This window comes from Oncorhynchus masou, chromosome 11, assembly GCF_036934945.1.
Source record: "Oncorhynchus masou masou isolate Uvic2021 chromosome 11, UVic_Omas_1.1, whole genome shotgun sequence".
NCBI classification, from domain to species: Eukaryota; Metazoa; Chordata; class Actinopteri; order Salmoniformes; family Salmonidae; genus Oncorhynchus; species Oncorhynchus masou.
Genome location: NC_088222.1, coordinates 22,356,549 through 22,378,117, shown reverse-complemented (window position 1 = coordinate 22,378,117; position 21,569 = coordinate 22,356,549). Strand labels below are relative to the sequence as shown.

General features: G+C 42.9%; 1 protein-coding gene across 1 annotated transcript in view; it reads left to right on the top strand.

Annotated features, from left to right (window-relative positions):
• Positions 1-21,018, top strand: part of LOC135547928 (reticulon-4 receptor-like) — a 40,434-nt gene extending 19,416 nt beyond the window's left edge. The window contains exon 2 of the mRNA XM_064977137.1: positions 17,986-21,018. Coding sequence (XP_064833209.1) covers positions 17,986-19,376 — 1,391 coding nt within the window. The 3' untranslated portion in view covers positions 19,377-21,018. The remainder of the gene's footprint in view (positions 1-17,985) is intronic.
• The last annotated feature ends 551 nt before the right edge of the window (positions 21,019-21,569 follow it).

The window sequence follows — 21,569 nt, the reverse complement described above, 5'->3', positions numbered from 1 at the left end:
AATATAATGTTGTTTGATCAGTAGAATGTAACGATATAACACAATTATTAATATTTATGTGTGTATGCATTGAGTGTACAAAACATTAGGAACACCTTCCTAATATTGAGTTGCACCCCCTTTTGCCCTCAATTCGTCAGGGCATGGACTCTACAAGGCGTTCCACAGGGATGCTGGCCCATGTTGACTCCAATGCTTTCCACAGTTGTGTCAAGTTGGCTGGATGTCCTTTGGGTGGCATTCTTGATACACACTGATTGAAGTGGATTTAACAGGTGCGGTTCACCTGGTCAGTCTGTCATGGAAAGAGCAGGTGTTCCTAATGTTTCGTACATGTTTGTGTACACTCAGTGTATGTGACATACAAAACCCACAATATATTTCAATAGGCTAAGCCACATAATAAACCATATGGAAGAACTATGGAAGATATGCAGGGTTTTTACGAGGGCCGTTAAGATGCAACGTCACACCTGTGTCAAATCACTTTCATCCTTTTTTCTCTGCTGTATGGCATCGTTCTCTGTAACTGTTTTTAGTTGTGTATTTATGCAAGGCATACATAGCAGGAACCTGCTCCCTGTTCACCCATGAATGCGTGGCTATGCATGTCTCCAACTCAATAATTAAGTTTGCTGACGACACAACAGTAGTAGGCCTGATTACCAACAACCACGAGACAGAAGAACAACTGCTCGTTCTGCTATTAGTATTATTATTATTTCATATATTTCTTTTGCTAGGTTGCTAGGTTACCGCAGTGTTGGGACTAGAAATAAGCATTTCACTGTACCTGCGATAACATCTGCAAATCTGTGTACGCAACCAATAAACTTTGATTTTGGATGGATTCAAAAGGCACGTTAACATGTTAACTTCAGATCCACATTTCTTGTTAAACATAGCTGCATAATAGATGCATTGTGAGACTATTTGCAGTGAAGGTGGAGACTGGTGATTTATGACTCAACCCTTCAGCCTCCATGAAGAACATATACATTTAGAGCTTTGTTCTATTATCAATGGGAGGATGGAAGCTGAGACAATAGGTTTGGCTTATATGGGACCCAATAGACTCGCTTTGAAGTTTTCACGAAATACATGCTGTAGCATGCATACCCTTGTTACCCATTGTCAAATAAAATCGTGAAATGATTTTGGGCAATGTGAAAATACCAATTGTGCTCTTCTCACAGATATTTGAAAATTGAAGTGGACCCATGGAAAATATCCAAAATAGGATGAATTCAAGGCAGCACCTCTTTTTGAACAAACAAAAAGCAGGTTGAGCTTACATAATCATAGGCTTCATTCCAAATGGAACATATGTGTGGAGGCACAGGAGTCACAAGTAGATCCTTCCAGATTTCGTTAGAAAACAAGTGTGTGCACTGACACTATTGTAAACAAAGCTGATCCATAAATATTGCAGGTTTTAATAGGCACAGTATTCATAGCCATTATTCGAGTACCACCAGGCTGTGGTGGGGCCAGAGAGCAGGCTCTGTTCTCCAGCTGCAGGCATGTTTACCCCCTTCAGTACAGCAGTACCAAGGCAGCTTAGACTGTCTGTGACAGGCAGGAGGAGTGTGGGCTCAGCCTCTCCAACTCTTCTCTGTGACCGCCTGAACAGTGGAGGTAGGCAGCAGATAGGGGCCCTTACAGCTGTGCGATCCTCCACCTTCGCAGCTGCCGCCTGTCGAACACAGACACTTATCGAATCACCGCTGACGCTGCCTTAGGCTTACTCAACACCCCCTACCCCTTTCTTCAGGGCGGGCCATGTCGAGTGAGGAACACAAACTAATTTCATGTCTGCTTGCATTTCGGTTGTTGTTCAGCAGCGGTGAGATAAGGGGATGAGAAAAGGGGAAGGGAACAAGACCAAGAGTGATGGCTGTCTGGGCTGGCTAGCAAAGGAGCTGTGCTGTGCTGTGGAGAGCAAGGCAGGGCTTAGACTGGACAGCCCTCTAAATGAAAAGGTGATGGATCAATAAAAGGCTGTGGCTGAGAAGTGTCCTATCAGCTGAGCAATGAGAAGCTCCAGAGCGCGTCGTGCGATGATCTAGAGGTGGAGAGCGCCAGGGTTCAGTGGCCTCGTGCCTTATCGCTACTATTTACTGCAGAATCTATTTTTCACCACAGGGCTTAGTGCACCCAGGAGCACCCGAACAAGAGCAGCTTGTCAATAATGCAGCACCTTTTCCCCCTCCATAGGATGTTCAGCACAACATGGGCCCCACAACACAGGCATGTATAAAGAAAACCTTTAAGGGCACAGTCAAACTTTTCTGTATTTCTTTGTGATGGATTGGGGCCCACCTCTCTCTCTTGCATGTCAGTGCAAATGTAATCCCCCCCAAAAATGTTGTTTTAGCTTTTTTTCTGTTGACGTGCACTTCACAGTCAGATAAAACAATTTCACACTGTTTCGTGACACGTCAAAGAGGATGAAAAAAGCACCGGTCTGTCAAGAATGTAGCTGACGCACAACGATACACCTATGTCTATGCACATAGTCTATGCACACTGATGCACAACGATACACCTATGTCTATGCACATAGTCTATGCACACTGATGCACAACGATACACCTATGTCTATGCACATAGTCTATGCACACTGATGCACAACGATACACCTATGTCTATGCACATAGTCTATGCACACTGATGCACAACGATACACCTATCTCTATGCACATAGTCTATGCACACTGATGCACAACGATACACCTATGTCTATGCACATTGTCTATGCACACTGATGCACTTAACACCTTTAATTCATTTGGGATATTCTTGCAGTATATTTTTTAGTATAGTCTGTGACTGAGCGATGTTCTGCACCTGCCTGCAATTTGACTTCAACAAGAACATAGTTGTTACAATATGCTGCCAGATCTGCAATTACTGTATAGTTAATATCTGCAGATTGTCATTTTGTTTATAAACCCCCCTGCCACCAACTCGGTAGCTCCCATGCTTTCATTTGCTGTTTACCAGATGTTGGTTGTCATCATTTGACAGGGTTTTGTCTCAGTGTTCTGCAAATCAGGGCTTTCGACTAAAGTATATTTAAGAAATAAGGTACAAGAGGCAGTGCTATATCATGAATACAGTGAAAAGTAAATGGCGTTGTTCTACCCAACACGATAGCGGACGGCCAGTCAACCCATTTACCTGTACCTGTATTCATGATACAGCACTGGCTCGCCTTTCTTGCTGCTTTTATACGGTTACCAAGATATTAAAATAACAATGAATAACATATTTTCATTAAAACTTTATTTTGACAAGTAAATTCAAACAATTTCATTATTACACCAGAAAAATATAGTCTGGACAAAAATCTGGTTGTTAGATTTTTTGGTCATGTTATTACAGATGCGACCCACTCGTAAATAATTTTTGCAAATAAATTGGATGTATGTTCTAAACAATATGGTTGCTATGAAGGCTGGATAACGTCCTTATCACTTGCTAGTTATAGCCAACTGAAGCTAACTCAATCATGTCAAACATTGCACCTGGAATGACACTAGCTGCATTTTCGTTTGTTTTTTTCTATTGGGCATTCTCAGAAAAAAATGTCTTCTCGTCTAGTCTAGCCTAGGCATCATTCACTCTCTATGTCTAGACAGATTTTGTATTCTGATCATTGAGTTCTGATCATGGAATTGCGTACACGTCATGAGTCTACAGCTATATTTAAATGTGTCTACCGTGTCCACATTAACCTTTTTTTTCATAGCGAATTAAGAAGGAATGTCAATGTAACCTGTAGCGACATAAAACAAATTTAAAAAAAAGTTTTTGACATAAAAAAGCTTAATAAAGAATTTGCATATGTTGCAAAACTAAATAGAATTGTTCCTTATTATATTCGCCATATCATTTTCCATCAATGGATGTCGATTTGATTCCTTTGACTGCTAGTGATTGTAAATACATGTTTGCTTTTTTGCATTTGCATAGCTATGGATGAATCGGTCAGGAAAGAGTGATGAAAGTTGGACCGAGGATCTCGAAATCTCTGCCCAAGGAACACTTGGACGAAGAAAAAAAAACGCATTATATTTTCTGGCAATTGTGCCAGAAGTTATACACACCGTTATAAATGGATAATGCAATAGTTAGGCCAATTTGCGTGATTGACTTGTATTTTCAATGGTCCTAGGCTATTTCAAATGGCCCAATCTCCTGTCCCTTCCCAATTGATAACTTCCCATTTAAACTAAACTTTGCCATTCATAATTGCATAATAACAGAACGTTACAGCAATAAACTGAATTTATAGGCTATTTATTAAATCTGTTTACCAGCTCCAAATCAAATGCAAGCTACAGTAGCCTACAATGGCATAGAAATGGACACTGAACAAAAATATAAACACAACATGTAAAGTGTTGGTCCCATGTTTCATGAGCTGAAAAAAAATCCCTGAAATTTCCCATATGCACAAATTGCTTATTTCTCTCAGATGTTGTGCACAAATGTGTTTACATTCCTATTAGTGAGCACTTATCCTTTGCCAATATAGGCCATCCACCTGACAGGTGTGGCATATCAAGAAGCTGATTAAACAGCATGATCATTACACAGGTACACCTTGTGCTGAGGAGTATTTCTGTCTGTAATAAAGCCATTTTGTGGGGAAAACTCATTCTGATTTGCTGGGTCTGGCTCCCCAGTGGGTGGACCTATGCCCTCCCAGGTCCACCCATGGCTGCACCCCTGCACCCCATCCATAGATCAGGGCCTAATGAATTTATTTCAATTGACTGATTTCCTTATATGAACAGTAACTCAATAAAATCTTTGAAATTGTTGCATGTTGCATTTATATTTTTGTTCAGTATGTACTCGGCAAAAAAATAAACGTCCCTGTCATTCAAAGATAATTCGTAAAAATCCGCTCTTCACTGATGAGTCGCGGTTTTGTCTCACCAGGGGTGATGGTCGGATTTCCGTTTACCGTAGAAGGAATGAGCGTTACACCAAGGCTTGTACTTTGGAGCGGGATCGATTTGGAGGTGGAGGGTCCATCAAGGTCTGGGGTGGTGTGTCACAGCATCATCAGACTGAGTTTGTTGTCATTGCAGGCAATCTCAACGCTGTGCGTTACATGGAAGACATCCTCCTCCCTCATGTGGTACCCTTCCTGCAGGCTCAACCTGACATGACCCCCTAGCATGACAATGCCACCAGCCATGCTGGTCGGTTTGTGATTTCCTGCAAGGCAGGTATGTCAGTGTTCTGCCATGGCCAGCGAAGAGCCCGGATCTCAATCCCATTGAGCACATCTGGGACCTTTTGGATCAGAAGGTGAGGGCTAGGGCCGTTCCCCCCAGAAATGTCCAGGAACTTGCAGGTGCCTTGGTGGAAGAGTGGGGTATCACGACAAGAACTGGCAAATCTGGTGCAGTCCATGAGGAGGAGATGCACTTCAGTACTTAATGCATCTGGTGGCCAAACCAGATACTGACTGTTACTTTTGATTTTGACCCCCCCCCCCCCCCCCCCCCGTTCAGGGACACATTATTCCTCTTCTGTTAGTCACATGTCTGTGGAACTTGTTCAGTTTATATCTCAGTTGTTGAATCTTGTTATGTTCACACAAATATTTATGCATGTTAATTTTGCTGAAAATAAACACAGTTGACAGAGAGTGGACATTTATATTTTGCTGAGTTTATACGTGATGGCCATCAGATGCAAATGTATCATTCTCCACATTTCAGTTTCCTGTAACTTTTCCACATAACAGAAGCAGGCAAGGGAGCTCCATAGCTTCCATTTCAAATGTCCTTTCGCCCAGTGCTCGAGACCCAACAACTGAGCATAAAACCCTTAACTCTCTTGATTCGGTTTCTCAAAGTAATGTTTACATTAAAATGGAGTTAAAACCACTTCTTACAAGCAAATTTATCTTATGTGCTCTAGTGCGTCTAAAGATGATTTAAGCAGTTTTCCAGTACATTTGTCGTCGTTATTTCTTGATGCTCGTCAGTTCTAGCACATTACTATTTTTATATGGAAAATGGTTATAGACGTGTTAAAGAGGTCTATCGAACTCAACCAAAACAATGGAATTGACAAATTTAGGCTATTGTTTATATGTGTATTTCACATTATGTTGATATACAAATCTGAGTATAATGCTTGTATGGCTGTCAACCCCAACACATATTCATGCATCATCGCCAATCAACTGCATTACAGTTAAAAAATACTTTGACTACCGATTTCTGTATGCTAGTTATGCAAACCAGTTTATACCAACTGGAGTTAGCATTTAGCAGTCACTTCTTCTAAACCTGAAAAGGGACCACTTACATGTATACAATGTTGTGCAGTGAAAACAGCCAAATATATCAAAATCAGACATAAGTAACCACATTGTGGGCTTTTTACAATAAATCAATGATAACGATTTTAGAAAAATCCACTTAGTTAGATCAGACTTGATGAATGTGCTCCAAACTGGTTGATGGAACCGTCTGCTTTCATTTGACTCTTTTAGTACATGTATAGTGTCCATGTACCCTTTTCCTACACTATATTGAAATACCAGTATACATTCTGCAAATGGTGGAACAGGCTAAATCTGAAAATAACACAACAACTTGATGGCACTAGCCAACTACTGTAGCTAACTAGCCAGCTAACCTCTGTAACTAGCCAGCAAGCTAGCTAGTAAAGCTAAGGGTATTGCAAACAGGTTAGCATATCTCCCCCCCAAAAATGCTTTACCTAATAAGCTAGCTGGCTAGCATTTATAAAACCAGCAAACACGTTCCTCACACGCTAGGAAGGTATTTCCTCCAACGTTTAATGAAAAGAGGTGCCTGCCGCTCCCAAAACACAAGATTTGTGCTGATGAAGTCGCACACTCTATGCGCTTTCAGGTGGCCTGATTGCATCCAGACTGAGAAGAAATCCGCACACAATGCGTCCCTGACCACCTACTGAAGTAGTATGCCAGATCTGAACACAATCTGACCACAATGCGACTTTTGTGCATCTTAACCTGTTATGACCTTCAATGCGATCTTCGTATTCTGATAGCAGCAACCGCATGTAAGTGTCAAGTGTAGACACAGCCTCTGATGGTACAGAGATCAAAACTCAAAAGTGAAACATTGTTTCCGAGGTTGCCCACATGAATACTATGGTATGCTTAAGCAATAAGGCCTGAGGGGGTGTGGTATATGGCCAATATACCATGGCTAAGGGCTGTTCCTTTGCACAAGTGCCTGGATCCAGCCCTTAACCATGGTATATTGGCAATATACCACAAAAACCTGATGTGCATTATTTATATTACAGTGCATTTGGAAAGTATTCACACCCCTTGACTTTTTCCACATTTTATTGCGATACAGCCTTATCCTAAAATGTATGAAATACATGTTTTTCCTTATCAATCTACACAAAACACCCCATAATAAATGTTTTGCAAATGTATTAAAAATAAAAAAACAGAAATACCTTATTTACATAAGTATTCAGACCCTTTGCTATGAGACTCGAAATTGAGCTCAGGTGCATTCTGTTTCCATTGATCATCCTTGAAATGTTTCTACAATTTGATTGGAGCCCAGCTGTGGTAAATTCAACTGATTGGACATGATTTGGAAAGGCACCCACCTGTCTATATAATATCCCACAGTTGGCAGTGCATGTCAGAGCAAAATCAAGCCATGAGGTTGAAGGAATTGTCCGTAGAGCTCCGAGACAGGATTGTGTTGAGGCACAGATCTGGCGAAGGAAGAAACCGATGCTGACAGCATTTCAGAGTTGCTCTGTGGAAATGGGAAAACCTTCCAGAAGCACAACCATCTCTGCAGCACTCCACCAATCAGGCCTTTATGGTAGAGTGGCCACACAGAAGCCATTCCTCAGTAAAAGGCACATGACAGCCCACTTGGAGTTTGCAAAGGTCACCTAAAGGACTCTGACAATGAGAAACAAGGTTCTCTGATCTGATTGAACTCTTTGGCCTAACTGCCAAGCGTCACGTCTTAAGGAAACCTGGCACCATCTCTACTGTGAAGCATGGTGGTGGCAGCATCATGCTGTGGGGATTTTGTTCAGCGGCAGGGACTGGGAGACTAGTCAGGATCAAGGGAAGGATGAATGGAGCAAAGTACAGAGTGATCAGAGGGTTAAATACACAACAGGTAATGAATGGGATTCAAAACAGGTGTGTGGGAAGACAAGACAAAACCAATGGAAAATGAAAAATGGATCAATGATGGCTAGAAGACCGGTGACGTCGAACGTCGAGCACCGCCCGAACAAGGAGAGGCAATGACTTCGGCAGAAGTCGTGACAGATCCTTGATGAAAACCTGCTCCAGAGCGCTCAGGACCTCAGACTGTGGCGAAGGTTCACCTTCCAACAGGACAACGGCCCTAAGCACATAGCCAAGACAATGCAGGAGTGGCTTCAGGACAAGTCTCTGAATGTACTTTTTTATTTTTATTTTTTATTTCACCTTTATTTAACCAGGTAGGCTAGTTGAGAACAAGTTCTCATTTGCAACTGCGACCTGGCCAAGATAAAGCATAGCAGTGTGAACAGACAACACAGAGTTACACATGGAGTAAACAATTAACAAGTCATTAACACAGTAGAAAAAAAGGGGAGTCTATATACAATGTGAGCAAAAGGCATGAGGAGGTAGGCGAATAATTACAATATTGCAGATTAACACTGGAGTGATAAATGATCAGATGATCATATACAGGTGGAGATATTGGTGTGCAAAAGAGCAGAAAAGTAAATAAATAAAAACTGTGGGGATGAGGTAGGTGAAAATGGGTGGGCTATTTACCAATAGATTATGTACAGCTGCAGCGATCGGTTAGCTGCTTAGATAGCTGATGTTTGAAGTTGGTGAGGGAGATAAAAGTCTCCAACTTCAGCGATTTTTGCAATTCGTTCCAGTCACAGGCAGCAGAGTACTGGAACGAAAGGCGGCCGAATGAGGTGTTGGCTTTAGGGATGATCAGTGAGATACACCTGCTGGAGCGCGTGCTACGGATGGGTGTTGCCATCGTGACCAGTGAACTGAGATAAGGCGGAGCTTTACCTAGCATGGCCTTGTAGATGACCTGGAGCCAGTGGGTCTTGCGACGAATATGTAGCGAGGGCCAGCCGACTAGAGCATACAAGTCGCAGTGGTGGGTAGTATAAGGTGCTTTAGTGACAAAACGGATGGCACTGTGATAAACTGCATCCAGTTTGCCTAGAAGAGTGTTGGAAGCAATTTTGTAGATGACATCGCCGAAGTCGAGGATCGGTAGGATAGTCAGTTTTACTAGGGTAAGTTTGGCAGCGTGAGTGAAGGAGGCTTTGTTACGGAAAAGAAAGCCGACTCTTGATTTGATTTTCGATTGGAGATGTTTGATATGGGTCTGGAAGGAGAGTTTGCAGTCTAGCCAGACACCTAGGTACTTATAGGTGTCCACATATTCAAGGTCGGAACCATCCAGTGTGGTGATGCTAGTCGGGCATGCGTGTGCAGGCAGCGATCGGTTGAAAAGCATGCATTTGGTTTTACTAGCGTTTAAGAGCAGTTGGAGGCCACGGAAGGAGTGTTGTATGGCATTGAAGCGGCCCAGCCAGAGTCCGGAGTTGAACCCAATCAAACTTCTCTAGGGGGACCTGAAAATAGCTGTGCAGCGACACTCCCTATCCAACCTGACAGAGCTTAAGAGGATCTGAAGAGAAGAATGAGATAAACTCCCCAAATACAGGTGTGCCAAGCTTGTAGCCTAGCTAAAGATGCTTTTAACAAAGTACTAAGGGGTCTGAATGTTTATGCAAATATGATATATATATTTTATATGTATATAAATGTGCAAACATGTGTAAAAACCTGTTTTTGCTTTGTTATTATGGGGTATTTTGTGTACATTGATGAGGGGGAAAAACAATTTAATCAATTTTAGAATAAGGCTGTAAGGTAACAAAATGTGGAAAATGTCAAGGGGTCTGATTACTTTCCGAATGCCCTGTATAAACTGGTCACCAACATAATTAGAGCAGTAAAAATACATGTTTTGTGATACCTGTGGTATACGGTCTGATGTACCATGGCTTTCAGTCAATCAGCAAGCAGGGCTCGAACCACCCAGTTTATAATATGGTATAAATACTGTAGTATTCACTGTAGTGTTTTTAGGCCTACTATAGTATTTAGTGTAGTATATTATAGTATACTGTAGTATTTACAGTTAACTATAGTATAAATACTGTAGTAAAATAACTGTAGTATGTATTATTCTATAGTAATTAATATACTGTTTTTGCAGATTGTAGTGTACTGTAGTATTTACTGTCAAATTTTTGCAGACATTACTAAACGGTAGTATTTATTGTAGTGTTTTTGCAGAATCTATTGTACTGTAGTATTTACTATAGTGTTTTGGTATTATTACATTTGACATAGAAGCAGAGCCTGTTTCCTTGAGGAAACCTACTGGAGAAATACTAAAAGAGCACATTCTCCATAACTAGTAGGTAGGTAGATCTGAACAGATAGTTCAGCGCTTCTGCTCTTTCATATTATCTGTAGGGAACACAATACAGTATATAATCTATACTTGGCATGTAGGTTTCTCACTTATGGGTGGTACAAACTGTGATATGGGGAAGGGGAATGGGCAGGGTATATACAAATTAGATACTGTAGTATTTACTACAGTGTTTTTTAGCATAATACTGTAGTGTTCACTATAGTATCCTACTGTGAATAGAGTTTCCATCATGATCGAGGGATAGTGTGTAGTATAGTATTCTACGGTATACTACAGTTTACTATAGGTAGACAGCTCGCCCAATTAGCAACCGGGATCTAAACAACCAGTTTTATAATGGAATTGAAAGTTTTAAGTTCATTCTAACTGATTTGTATGATTGAATAAAGGTGAATAAATGTGTTATCAACTCTGAAACATCTGGAGGAAAAACATATTTTTCATAAATACTGATACCGTATGCTTGGGTGTCGAGTTGACTTCATGTACTGTATATTTACTGCAAACACTTCTTCCTGAGCTGATCTCAATGCTTTGCAGTTTGAATGACTTGTTGTGACTGTCTGTACTGTGGTGTCCTGTCTAGCATGCATCAGCTTTTTCTTCTTGCATGGCTCGATGCTGAAAGCTATGCTTTTTTTCTCCCTCTGAAAAGAACCAGCGGAATTGCTGCCAACTATAATAGCCATAGACTCCCAAGCAGTTCAGAAACAATGGGTGTCCTGAAAATCTTTATACCAATAATAAATTAAACCCTGTTAAGACATTTGATTATGAGTTTCTATGAATGTACTGTAAATACATGTACAGTATGTCAATACCGACGAACATCTTTATGAGTGCAGTTGTACAATTTCAGGTTTCGTTTTAATGTCGGAAAATGCACACGTGCCATTTTCACTGTGAGTAAATACGCTATGTGGCGGCAATTCATTTGGGAGTCACCTCTCAGTTCCTGAAATGATGATGGCTTCATTTACAGGATAATTACTGTAGCTGTGGGGACCTTTACGAGAGAGAACATAATGCTGAAGCTGTGCGCATCTCTTCTGAGAGGTCTCCTAGTCCCAAAACTGGCACCTGTGCCAGAGGAATATTTAACTTAGATGACTAAGGCCTGCCTTTATCACACTGAGGACCGATGGGCAATGCCCACATCCCAGAACACGTTGGGCAATGTTGATGAAATAACTGTCTGGTTGGAATGGCTCTAAAAAAAATCCTAGAATACAAATAGATTATATTGTGTTAATTAATAATGGTGTCAGAGGGGATGGCTGCCGTTTTACTGGATCCTAACCAACTGGGCTATTTTGTGTGTTTTTTCGCGTTGTTTGTAACTTATTTTGTACATATTGTTGCTGCTACCGTCTCTTATGACCGAAAAGAGCTGCTGGATATGAGAACAGCATTTACTCACCTCGAACTGGATGAAGATTCTTTCTTTAATGAGTTCGATGCGAAGGATATACTGCTTCTCCGAGACCAGGCCCAAATCCCTGTCATTCGCGTGAAGAAAAGACAGAAATACAGGGGGCGGAGATCGGGGTGCCTTGTGAGAATTCGTTGGCGAGTGGGTAAACCGCCTCTACCATCCTTTCTATTGGCCAACATGCAATTGCTGGAGAATAAACTGGATAATCTCTGTTCAAGACTATCCTAACAACGGGACATTAAAAACTGTAATATATTAGGTTTCACCGAGTCGTGGCTAAACAACGACACAGATAATATACAGTTGGCTGGAATTTCTGTGTATCGGCAGGACAGAACAGCTATGTCTGGTAAGACGAGGGGTGGGTATATGTGTCTATAACAGCTAGTGCGCGATGTCTAATATTAAGGAAGTCTCAAGGTATTGCTCGCCTGAGGTAGAGTACCTCATGATAAGCTGTAGACCACACTATCTACCATGAGCGTTTTCATCTATATTTTTCGTAGCCGTCTATTTATCACCACAAACCGATGCTGGCACTAAGACCGAGCTCATCCAGAAGTGGCACCCCTAGTGGCCAGGGACTTTAATGCAGGCAAATTTAAATCCGTTTTACATCATTTTTGCCAGCATGTCACGTGCAACCAGAGAAAAAAAAACTAGACCATTTTTACTCCACACACACTCTCCCTCGCCCTCCATTTGCCAAATCGAACCATAATTCTATCCTCCTGATTCCTGCTGATAAGCTAATTCTAAAGCAGGAAGTACCAGTGACTCACTCAATACAAAATATGTTCCGGGTTTCATCCAATGGCAATGACCAGTATACCACCTCAATCACAGGCTTCATCAATAAGTGCATCGAAGACGTCATCCCCACAATGAGCGTACGTAGATATCCCAACCAGAAACCAAGGATTACAGGCAACATCCGCACCGAGTTAAAGGGTAGAGCTGCCGCTTTCAAGGAGCAGGGCACTAATCCGGTTGCTTATAAGAAATCCTGCCATGTCCTCAGACGAACCATCAAACAAGCAAAGAGTCAATACAGGATTAAGATGGAATCCTACTAACCGGCTCTGACACTCGTCAGATGTAGCAGGGCTTGCAAACTATTACAGACTACAAAGGCAAACCCAGCCAAGAGCTGCCCAGTAAGGTGAGTCTACCAAACAAGCCAAATGCCTTTTATGCTCAATTCGAGGCAAGCAACACTGAAGCGTGCATGTGAGCACCAGCTGTTCTGGACAAATGTGATCCCACTCTCCGTAGCCAATGTGAGCAAGACCTTTAAACAGGTCAACATTCACAAGGCTGCGGGGCCAGGCGGATTACCAGGATGTGTCCTCAGAGCATGAATGGGCCAGCTGGAAAGTGTCTTCACTGACATTTTCAACCTCTCCCTGACCACGTCTGTAATACCTACATGTTTAAAGTAGACCACCATAGTCCCTGTGCCCAAGAAAGTAAAGATACCCCCCCTCCCCCTAACAAACAGATCACCAACCATTTTGAATCCCACCGTACCTTCTCCGCTATGCAATCTGGTTTCCGAGCTGGTCATGGGTGCACCTCAGTCACGCTCAAGGTCCTAACAATATCATAATCGCCATCGAGAAGAGACAATACTGTGCAGCTGTATTCATCGATTTGACCAAGGCTTTCGAATCTGTCAGCACATTCTTAACAGCAGACTCAACAGCCTTGGTTTCTCAAATGACTGCCTTGCCTGGTTCACCAACTACTTCTCAGACAGAGTTCAGTGTGTCAAATCGGAGGGCCTGTTGTCCGGACCTCTGGCAGTCTCTATGGGGGTGCCACAGGGTTCAATCTTTGGGCCAACTCTTTTATCTGTATACATCAATGATGTCGCTCTTGCAACTGGTGATTCTCTGATACACCTCTATGCAGATGACACCATTCTGTATACTTACATTTACATTTACATTTAAGTCATTTAGCAGACGCTCTTATCCAGAGCGACTTACAAATTGGTGAATTCACCTTCTGACATCCAGTGGAACAGCCACTTTACAATAGTGCATCTAAATCATTAAGGGGGGTGGTGAGAAGGATTACTTATCCTATCCTAGGTATTCCTTGAAGAGGTGGGGTTTCAGGTGTCTCCGGAAGGTGGTGATTGACTCCGCTGTCCTGGCGTCGTGAGGGAGTTTGTTCCACCATTGGGGGCCAGAGCAGCGAACAGTTTTGACTGGGCTGAGCGGGAACTGTACTTCCTCAATGGTAGGGAGGCGAGCAGGCCAGAGGTGGATGAACGCAGTGCCCTTGCTTGGGTGTAGGGCCTGATCAGAGCCTGGAGGTACTGCAATGTTCCCCTCACAGCTCCGTAGGCAAGCACCATGGTCTTGTAGCGGATGCGAGCTTCAACTGGAAGCCAGTGGAGAGAGCGGAGGAGCGGGGTGACGTGAGAGAACTTGGGAAGGTTGAACACCAGACGGGCTGCGGCGTTCTGGATGAGTTGTAGGGGTTTAATGGCACAGGCAGGGAGCCCAGCCAACAGCGAGTTGCAGTAATCCAGACGGGAGATGACAAGTGCCTGGATTAGGACCTGCGCCGCTTCCTGTGTGAGGCAGGGTCGTACTCTGCGGATGTTGTAGAGCATGAACCTACAGGAACGGGCCACCGCCATGATGTTGGTTGAGAACGACAGGGTGTTGTCCAGGATCACGCCAAGGTTCTTAGCGCTCTGGGAGGAGGACACAATGGAGTTGTCAACCGTGATGGCGAGATCATGGAACGGGCAGTCCTTCCCGGGAGGAAGAGCAGCTCCGTCTTGCCGAGGTTCAGCTTGAGGTGGTGATCCGTCATCCACACTGATATGTCTGCCAGACATGCAGAGATGCGATTCGCCACCTGGTCATCAGAAGGGGGAAAGGAGAAGATTAATTGTGTGTCGTCTGCGTAGCAATGATAGGAGAGACCATGTGAGGTTATGACAGAGCCAAGTGACTTGGTGTATAGCGAGAATAGGAGAGGGCCTAGAACAGAGCCCCTGGGGGACACCAGTGGTGAGAGCGCGTACGAGGAGACAGATTCTCGCCACGCCACCTGGTAGGAGCGACCTGTCAGGTAGGACGCAATCCAAGCGTGGGCCGCGCCGGAGATGCCCAACTCGGAGAGGGTGGAGAGGAGGATCTGATGGTTCACAGTATCTGCCGATAGGTCTAGAAGGATGAGAGCAGAGGAGAGAGAGTTAGCTTTAGCAGTGCGGAGCGCCTCCGTGATACAGAGAAGAGCAGTCTCAGTTAAATGACTAGTCTTGAAACCTGACTGATTTGGATCAAGAAGGTCATTCTGAGAGAGATAGCGGGAGAGCTGGCCAAGGACGGCACGTTCAAGAGTTTTGGAGAGAAAAGAAAGAAGGGATACTGGTCTGTAGTTGTTGACATCGGAGGCCCTTCTTAGGGCACTGTGTTAACTAACCCCCAGTCAAGCTTCAATGCCATACAACTCTCCTTCCGTGGCCTCCAACTGCTCTTAAATGCAAGTAAAACTAAATGCATGCTCTTCAACCGATCGCTGCCCACACCTGCCCGCCCATCCAGCATCGCTACTCTGGACGGTTCTGACTTAGAATATGTGGATAACTACAAATACTTAGGTGTCTGGTTAGACTGTAAACTCTCCTTACAGACTCACATTAAGCATCTCCAATCCAAAATTAAATCTAGAATCGGCTTCCTATTTCTTAACACAGCCTTCTTCACTCATGCTGCCAAACATACCCTTGTAAAACTGACTATCCTACCGAACCTTGACTTCAGCGATGTCATTTACAAAATAGCCTCCAACACTTCAACAAAATGACTGAAGCTGGAGACTCATATCTCCCTCACTAGCTTTAAGCACCAGCTGTCAGAGCAGTTCACAGATGACTGCGCCTGTACATAGCCCGTCTGTAAATAGCTCATCCAACTACCTCGTCCTCATACTGTTATTTTTTCATTTAATTTTGTTCCTTTGCACCCCAATATCTCTACTTGCACACTCATCGTCTGCACATCTATCACTTCAGTGTTTAATTGCTATATTGTAATTATTTCTCCACTATGGCCAATTTATTGCCTTACCTCCCTTTTCCTACCTCATTTGCACACATTGTATATAGACTTTTTTTTCTATTGCATTATTGACTGTATGCTTGTTTATTCCATGTGTAACTCTATGTTGTTGTTTGTGTCACACTGCTTTTCTTTATCTTGGCCAGGTCGCAGTTGTAAATGAGAACTTGTTCTCAACTAGCCTGGTTAAATATCGGTGAAATAAAGTTTAAAAAATAAAAAAATGTGAAAAATGCCTCCATGTTGCCAGTCTGACAGCCTTTGCAAATCTCACACATTTTAAATTGATCCAAGGTATTTATTAAAATCATATTACATTTCTCTTCTTTTCTTCTAATAAGCTAATAAATTACAATGCACATCAATTGGCAAAAACCTGTAGTCCACATGATATTTTGGTGAGATGGCATAGTCCTGCAATGTAAGACCATTCAGCACACAGTTTGTTTATGTTTTTTATGGATATTATGTTTAAGAAAACATATCTGTTTTATCAAATTGAGTTGTCCTTTACTATAAGAGTAAAGTATAGTAACTGTAGGAGGAAAGTGCATCCTGCACTGGACACGAGTTCTACTGTAGGCACTCATGTGATGTCAGTACTGATGTGAGAGCCCTATGCCAACTTTCCTTTCTCCACCCCATCACTCCTGATACCATTGAAGCAAGAAAATCCACTCTGAGATCTCTAGCACAGGCCAAGTGGCAATTCCCAGCTAACCTCAAATGTGATTTGCTCTGTTAGTCTGAAGCAAATTTTCTCAACCCACTAATGTTTTGTTAATTTGTCAAATAGTCCACACCCCCCCCCCCCACACACTCCTGCATTCTCTCCCTACATCTCCCCTCTGTCTCTTTCCCTATCTCTCTGGCCTGTGCTTCCAGAACAGGAATCAAAATGAAGTGGTCAAAAGCTACCAAATTTGGTGTGTATTCCAGCCGCTATGCACTTTATAGGGTATGCTTTACTTATACAGGGACATGTGGATTTTTATGTGAATTGACTGAGTGAGTACATCATGTGTGCATTATATCCATTTCACTTAATAAATGTTGTTTTCTATAGTAAATAAAAACTCAATTTGAAGACATCATAAGGGGATTCTATAGTAGTAAAACAGAGGAAGAGACTGTGATACTGCAGTAGTTGGAGAGCTGAACAGAGATGACATGTTGAGGCACAGTCAGTGAAAACTAAACCAGGATCTTCTGCTCTGATTAGACTTGCACAACTGATTCCTTCTAAGGATTGTAAATATCGCCATTTTATAGAGAGTGTTGTGTTCTGCTGCTTCATTCAACAACATCCCAAAACGTAAAGATCTAAAGAGCGCCACATTTTTAAAATCATGAATTCCATGCTCCACGCTACTATTATTGTGTTTTATTTTCCATTGATTAAATATATTCTAGCTTTAATAGGTAAATTCGAACTTTATAAATGTACTGTGAGGTAGTTTAAGAGACTGTTTAAATATTCTACAGTATGTGTTAGATCAGCTTTCCCAAACTTGGTCCTGGGGCACCCCCTGGGTGCACTACACAGGCGATTCAAATAATCAACCAGGACTGAGTTTGGGAAACCCTATGCTAGAACAAAGTCATACAATATGATTTTAAACATAACCCTAACCTTAACCATACTGTTAACCCTAATGCCTAACCCTAACCTTAAATTAGAAACAAAGAACACATTTTTTGGGTTCATACATTTTTACAATATAGCCAATTTTGACTTTGCACCTGGCCTTCCTTAAAGGAAATTGCTCAGTTCTGCCTCAAGGACAGGACTCTATTCATGTTGTATGATTTACAGCAGGCTGGGTGTTTGGAAGTTAACACAAATGCTTTTCTTCTAAGTCCAGTAGAATCCCAACATATTCTCATTACCCACTTGTTTATTCCTCTTTTGCAGTTGGCGAACTCTACTTTCTGGTCCTTTGGCTTCAGTCAGTGCCTCGGATGGAAGGTTGGGTGGAGGGCTGCCCAGCGCCATGCATATGCCACAGTGAGCCGCGGCCCACCTTGGCCTGCCAACAGCAGGGCCTCTACTCCATCCCCACAAAGATCCCCATCCACAGCCAGCGCATCTTCCTCCAGAACAACAAGCTTACCGTGGTCCGCTCCACCAGCTTCAGCCCCTGCAGAAACCTCACCGTACTCTGGCTCTACTCCAACAACATCAGCCACATCGAGGCTGGTGCCTTCTACGGCCTAGAGAGGCTGGAGGAGCTGGACATAGGGGACAATGACCTGAGGATCATCAGCCCCACTGCCTTCCGAGGCCTGTCTAGACTGCACACCCTGCACCTGCACAGCTGTGGCTTGTCTGTGCTGCCTGTAGGCGTTTTCAGGGGACTATTTTCCCTGCAGCACCTCTATCTCCAGGACAACAGCTTACTGACTCTCCATGACGATACTTTTCTGGACCTGGCCAACCTGACCTACCTGTTCCTCCACAACAACAAGATAAAGACTGTGACGGATCACATGCTGCGAGGCTTGGTGAGCTTGGACCGCTTGCTGCTGCATCAGAATCGAGTGACCTTCGTCCAGCGCAATTCTTTTCATGACCTACGCAAGCTGACCACTTTGTTTCTGTTCTTCAATAATCTAACAGTGCTGACAGGGGAGACCATGGACCCCCTGGTGTCCCTCCAGTACCTGCGTCTGAATGGGAACCAGTGGATCTGTGACTGCCGGGCCAGGACCCTGTGGGACTGGTTTAAGGGATTTAAAGGGTCTAGCTCAGAGCTTGAGTGCCATGTTCCGGCCAGACTGTCCGGAAAAGACCTGAAACAGCTAAAGATCCCTGACCTGGAAGGTTGCTATGACAGCTCTGACCATACTTGGATTAGCGTGTTCAGTTCCAAGACACGATCTGGAAAACTCACCACGGAGAGTCCACTTAGGGCTGGTATTCCCAGGTGCTGCCTCTCAGATAAAGACAAGTCGTCCATTATCTCCAGCAAGGGTCTCCCAGATCCCTCCTCCTACAACAGCAGACAAATCACCAACAATCCTCTGAAGGAGAAAGAGAACATCTCCAAAACTAAGCTGTTGGAAGCTGACCCCAACAAACCCCAGAACAAACAGAGTTTGAACGATGGGCCAGTGGAAACATTATCTAACAACCTGGACCAGTCCTCAGAGGATCTAAGCCCCTCCAATGACCCTGAAAAGAAGAAAAGATGTGCAAAGGAGAACATGTCAGACCCTCTGTGTCTCAAGTCCCACGGATCTACAATTGGAGCATGGAGGCTTGTCTTTCTGCCTATGTTTTGGCTATCCTTAGACTTCTGTTAGAAGTTACAACAACAGAGGGATAATATGGGCCAGTGTAAGGCCAGTGCAGGAGGCCCTGCTAAGTGCCAAGGGTGGGAAAGGGGAACAGAACTTTCATTCAAGTAACTTCCAAAAAACTGGAAACACTTGACTAAATGAGGGATACAAAGTATTCTGAAAGCAGGGGCTTTCACACAGGTGTGGTTCCTGATTTAATTAGGCACTTAACATCCCGTCATGCTCAAAGGCTCTGCATGATCAATCTGCCATCTTCAGTGGCCGTACAGCATTTAGTGTGATATGGCCTCACCAGAAGTCAGGGCATTGGGGCGGCAGTGTAGCCTAGTGGTTAGAGCGTTGGACTAGTAACCAAAAGGATACAAATTCAAATCTCCGAGGTGACAAGGTATAAATCTGGCGTTCTGCCCCTGAACAGGCAGTTAACCCACTGTTCCTAGGCCGTCATTGAAAATAAGAATTTGTTCTTAACTGACTTGCCTAGTAAAATTTATATTTTTTGCACTTTGCGGTGCAGAGCAGATCTGTTGTGAAGGAAATTGTCAAGGAAGTAAGTTTGTGTTTATATAGGACCTCTCACCCCAGCTACTGTCAACCAATCATGTTAATGCAGAGCTATACGGAGAATTACAGAGCGCACAGCGATGCTGTACAGAGCTCAATTTGATCTCCGCAAGCCTTTCGCATTTATGGAGCAAGCATAAATTGGCCTTTAGTGTCATCTTTAAAATGACTGGGCAGACCTTTATTTTGGCCAATAATTTGGCTACCATGGCTATGCCCCCATAGGATGGCAATGCCCCCATACATAGGACTTGAGTGGTCACTGAATGGTTTGTTGAACATGAAAATTATGTAAACCATATGCCATGGCATTCTCAGTCACCAGATCTCAACCCATTTGAACACTTATGGTAGATTCAACATAACACCAAATTATGTAATTTCTCGTGGAATGGTGTCACTTCCCTCCAATAGAGCTCCAGACACTATAATATATTCCAAGGTGCAATGAAGCTGTTCTGGATTGTGGTGCCCCAACACCCTATTAAGACATGTTATGTCCGTGTTTCCTTTATTTTGTCAGTTACATGTAGATCTGATGATATGAATTTGGAAAGAGAATTGGAAGAGCTAAAAAAAGACAAATCAACAAATGGATGCCTTTCTACAGTATGTCCATTCCAAATGTATATATGTAATGGATTTGTTCCCAGGTGATACTGTATGTTCTGCCCAGCTATAAAGCAATTATTCTGGGAGGCCCTATCCTCTCTAGGTTTACTCTGCCAATGGTGGTGATTGGTTATTACAAAGACATTGAAACAGCACAAGCTGTTTAAAACTAAGAATGTTTTGAGGTTTCCTTCATGACAACCCCAAAGATGTGATAGATCGTATTCCTCCATTTATTTTTGTTAATCTTTTTTTAGAGTGGAACATTGATTTAAATGCTATTTTTATGTTTATAAGTGTAAACGTAAGACAAATACTTAATGTTTCTTGTCACGCTGTGGTTATGGGTAGCATTCTCAAAAGAGTACTGTCTATTTGTTCACTGAAGTTGCTGTGTACTATAGATATGCATTTTATTTTACTTGTGTAAAAGTATAAATATATTGCAAATAAAGTATTCTTTTTCTTACATTCGTTATGCTATTTATTCAAGCAAATAAAAAAAGTATGGTCACCAGCTTGCTTTGTATGAGTAGGAAATATAGCCTCCTACTGTGGTCTCCTGAGTGGCGCAGCGGTATAAGGCACTGAATTTTAGAGGCGTCGCTGTCGCTGCAGCCTGGTTCGAATCACAACTGGCAGCGTTCCGGAGTCCCATTGGGCGGCGCACAATTGGCCCAGCGGTGTAGGCTAGCATTGTAAATAACAATTTGTACTTAACTGACTTGCCTCGTTAAAAAAATATATTGATTATCAAGTCCACACAGGGGACAGACAACATTGCAGATGGTGATTGTCTTGTCTCTGGCAGCTTTGTAACATAATAACAATTTCTATTGAGATAAATACAATGTTTAACCTGCTGAGAGCAAACCACTCATTTTTCTTGATCACGATGGAATGCGTAAATACACTATCTAATTATGTCAAAACCCATGAGCGAGACCTGCTGGAAACACGATGACACAGACATATATCAATGTGGGGTCGCTGATGCACCGGTCAATTCAAGGTCAATCG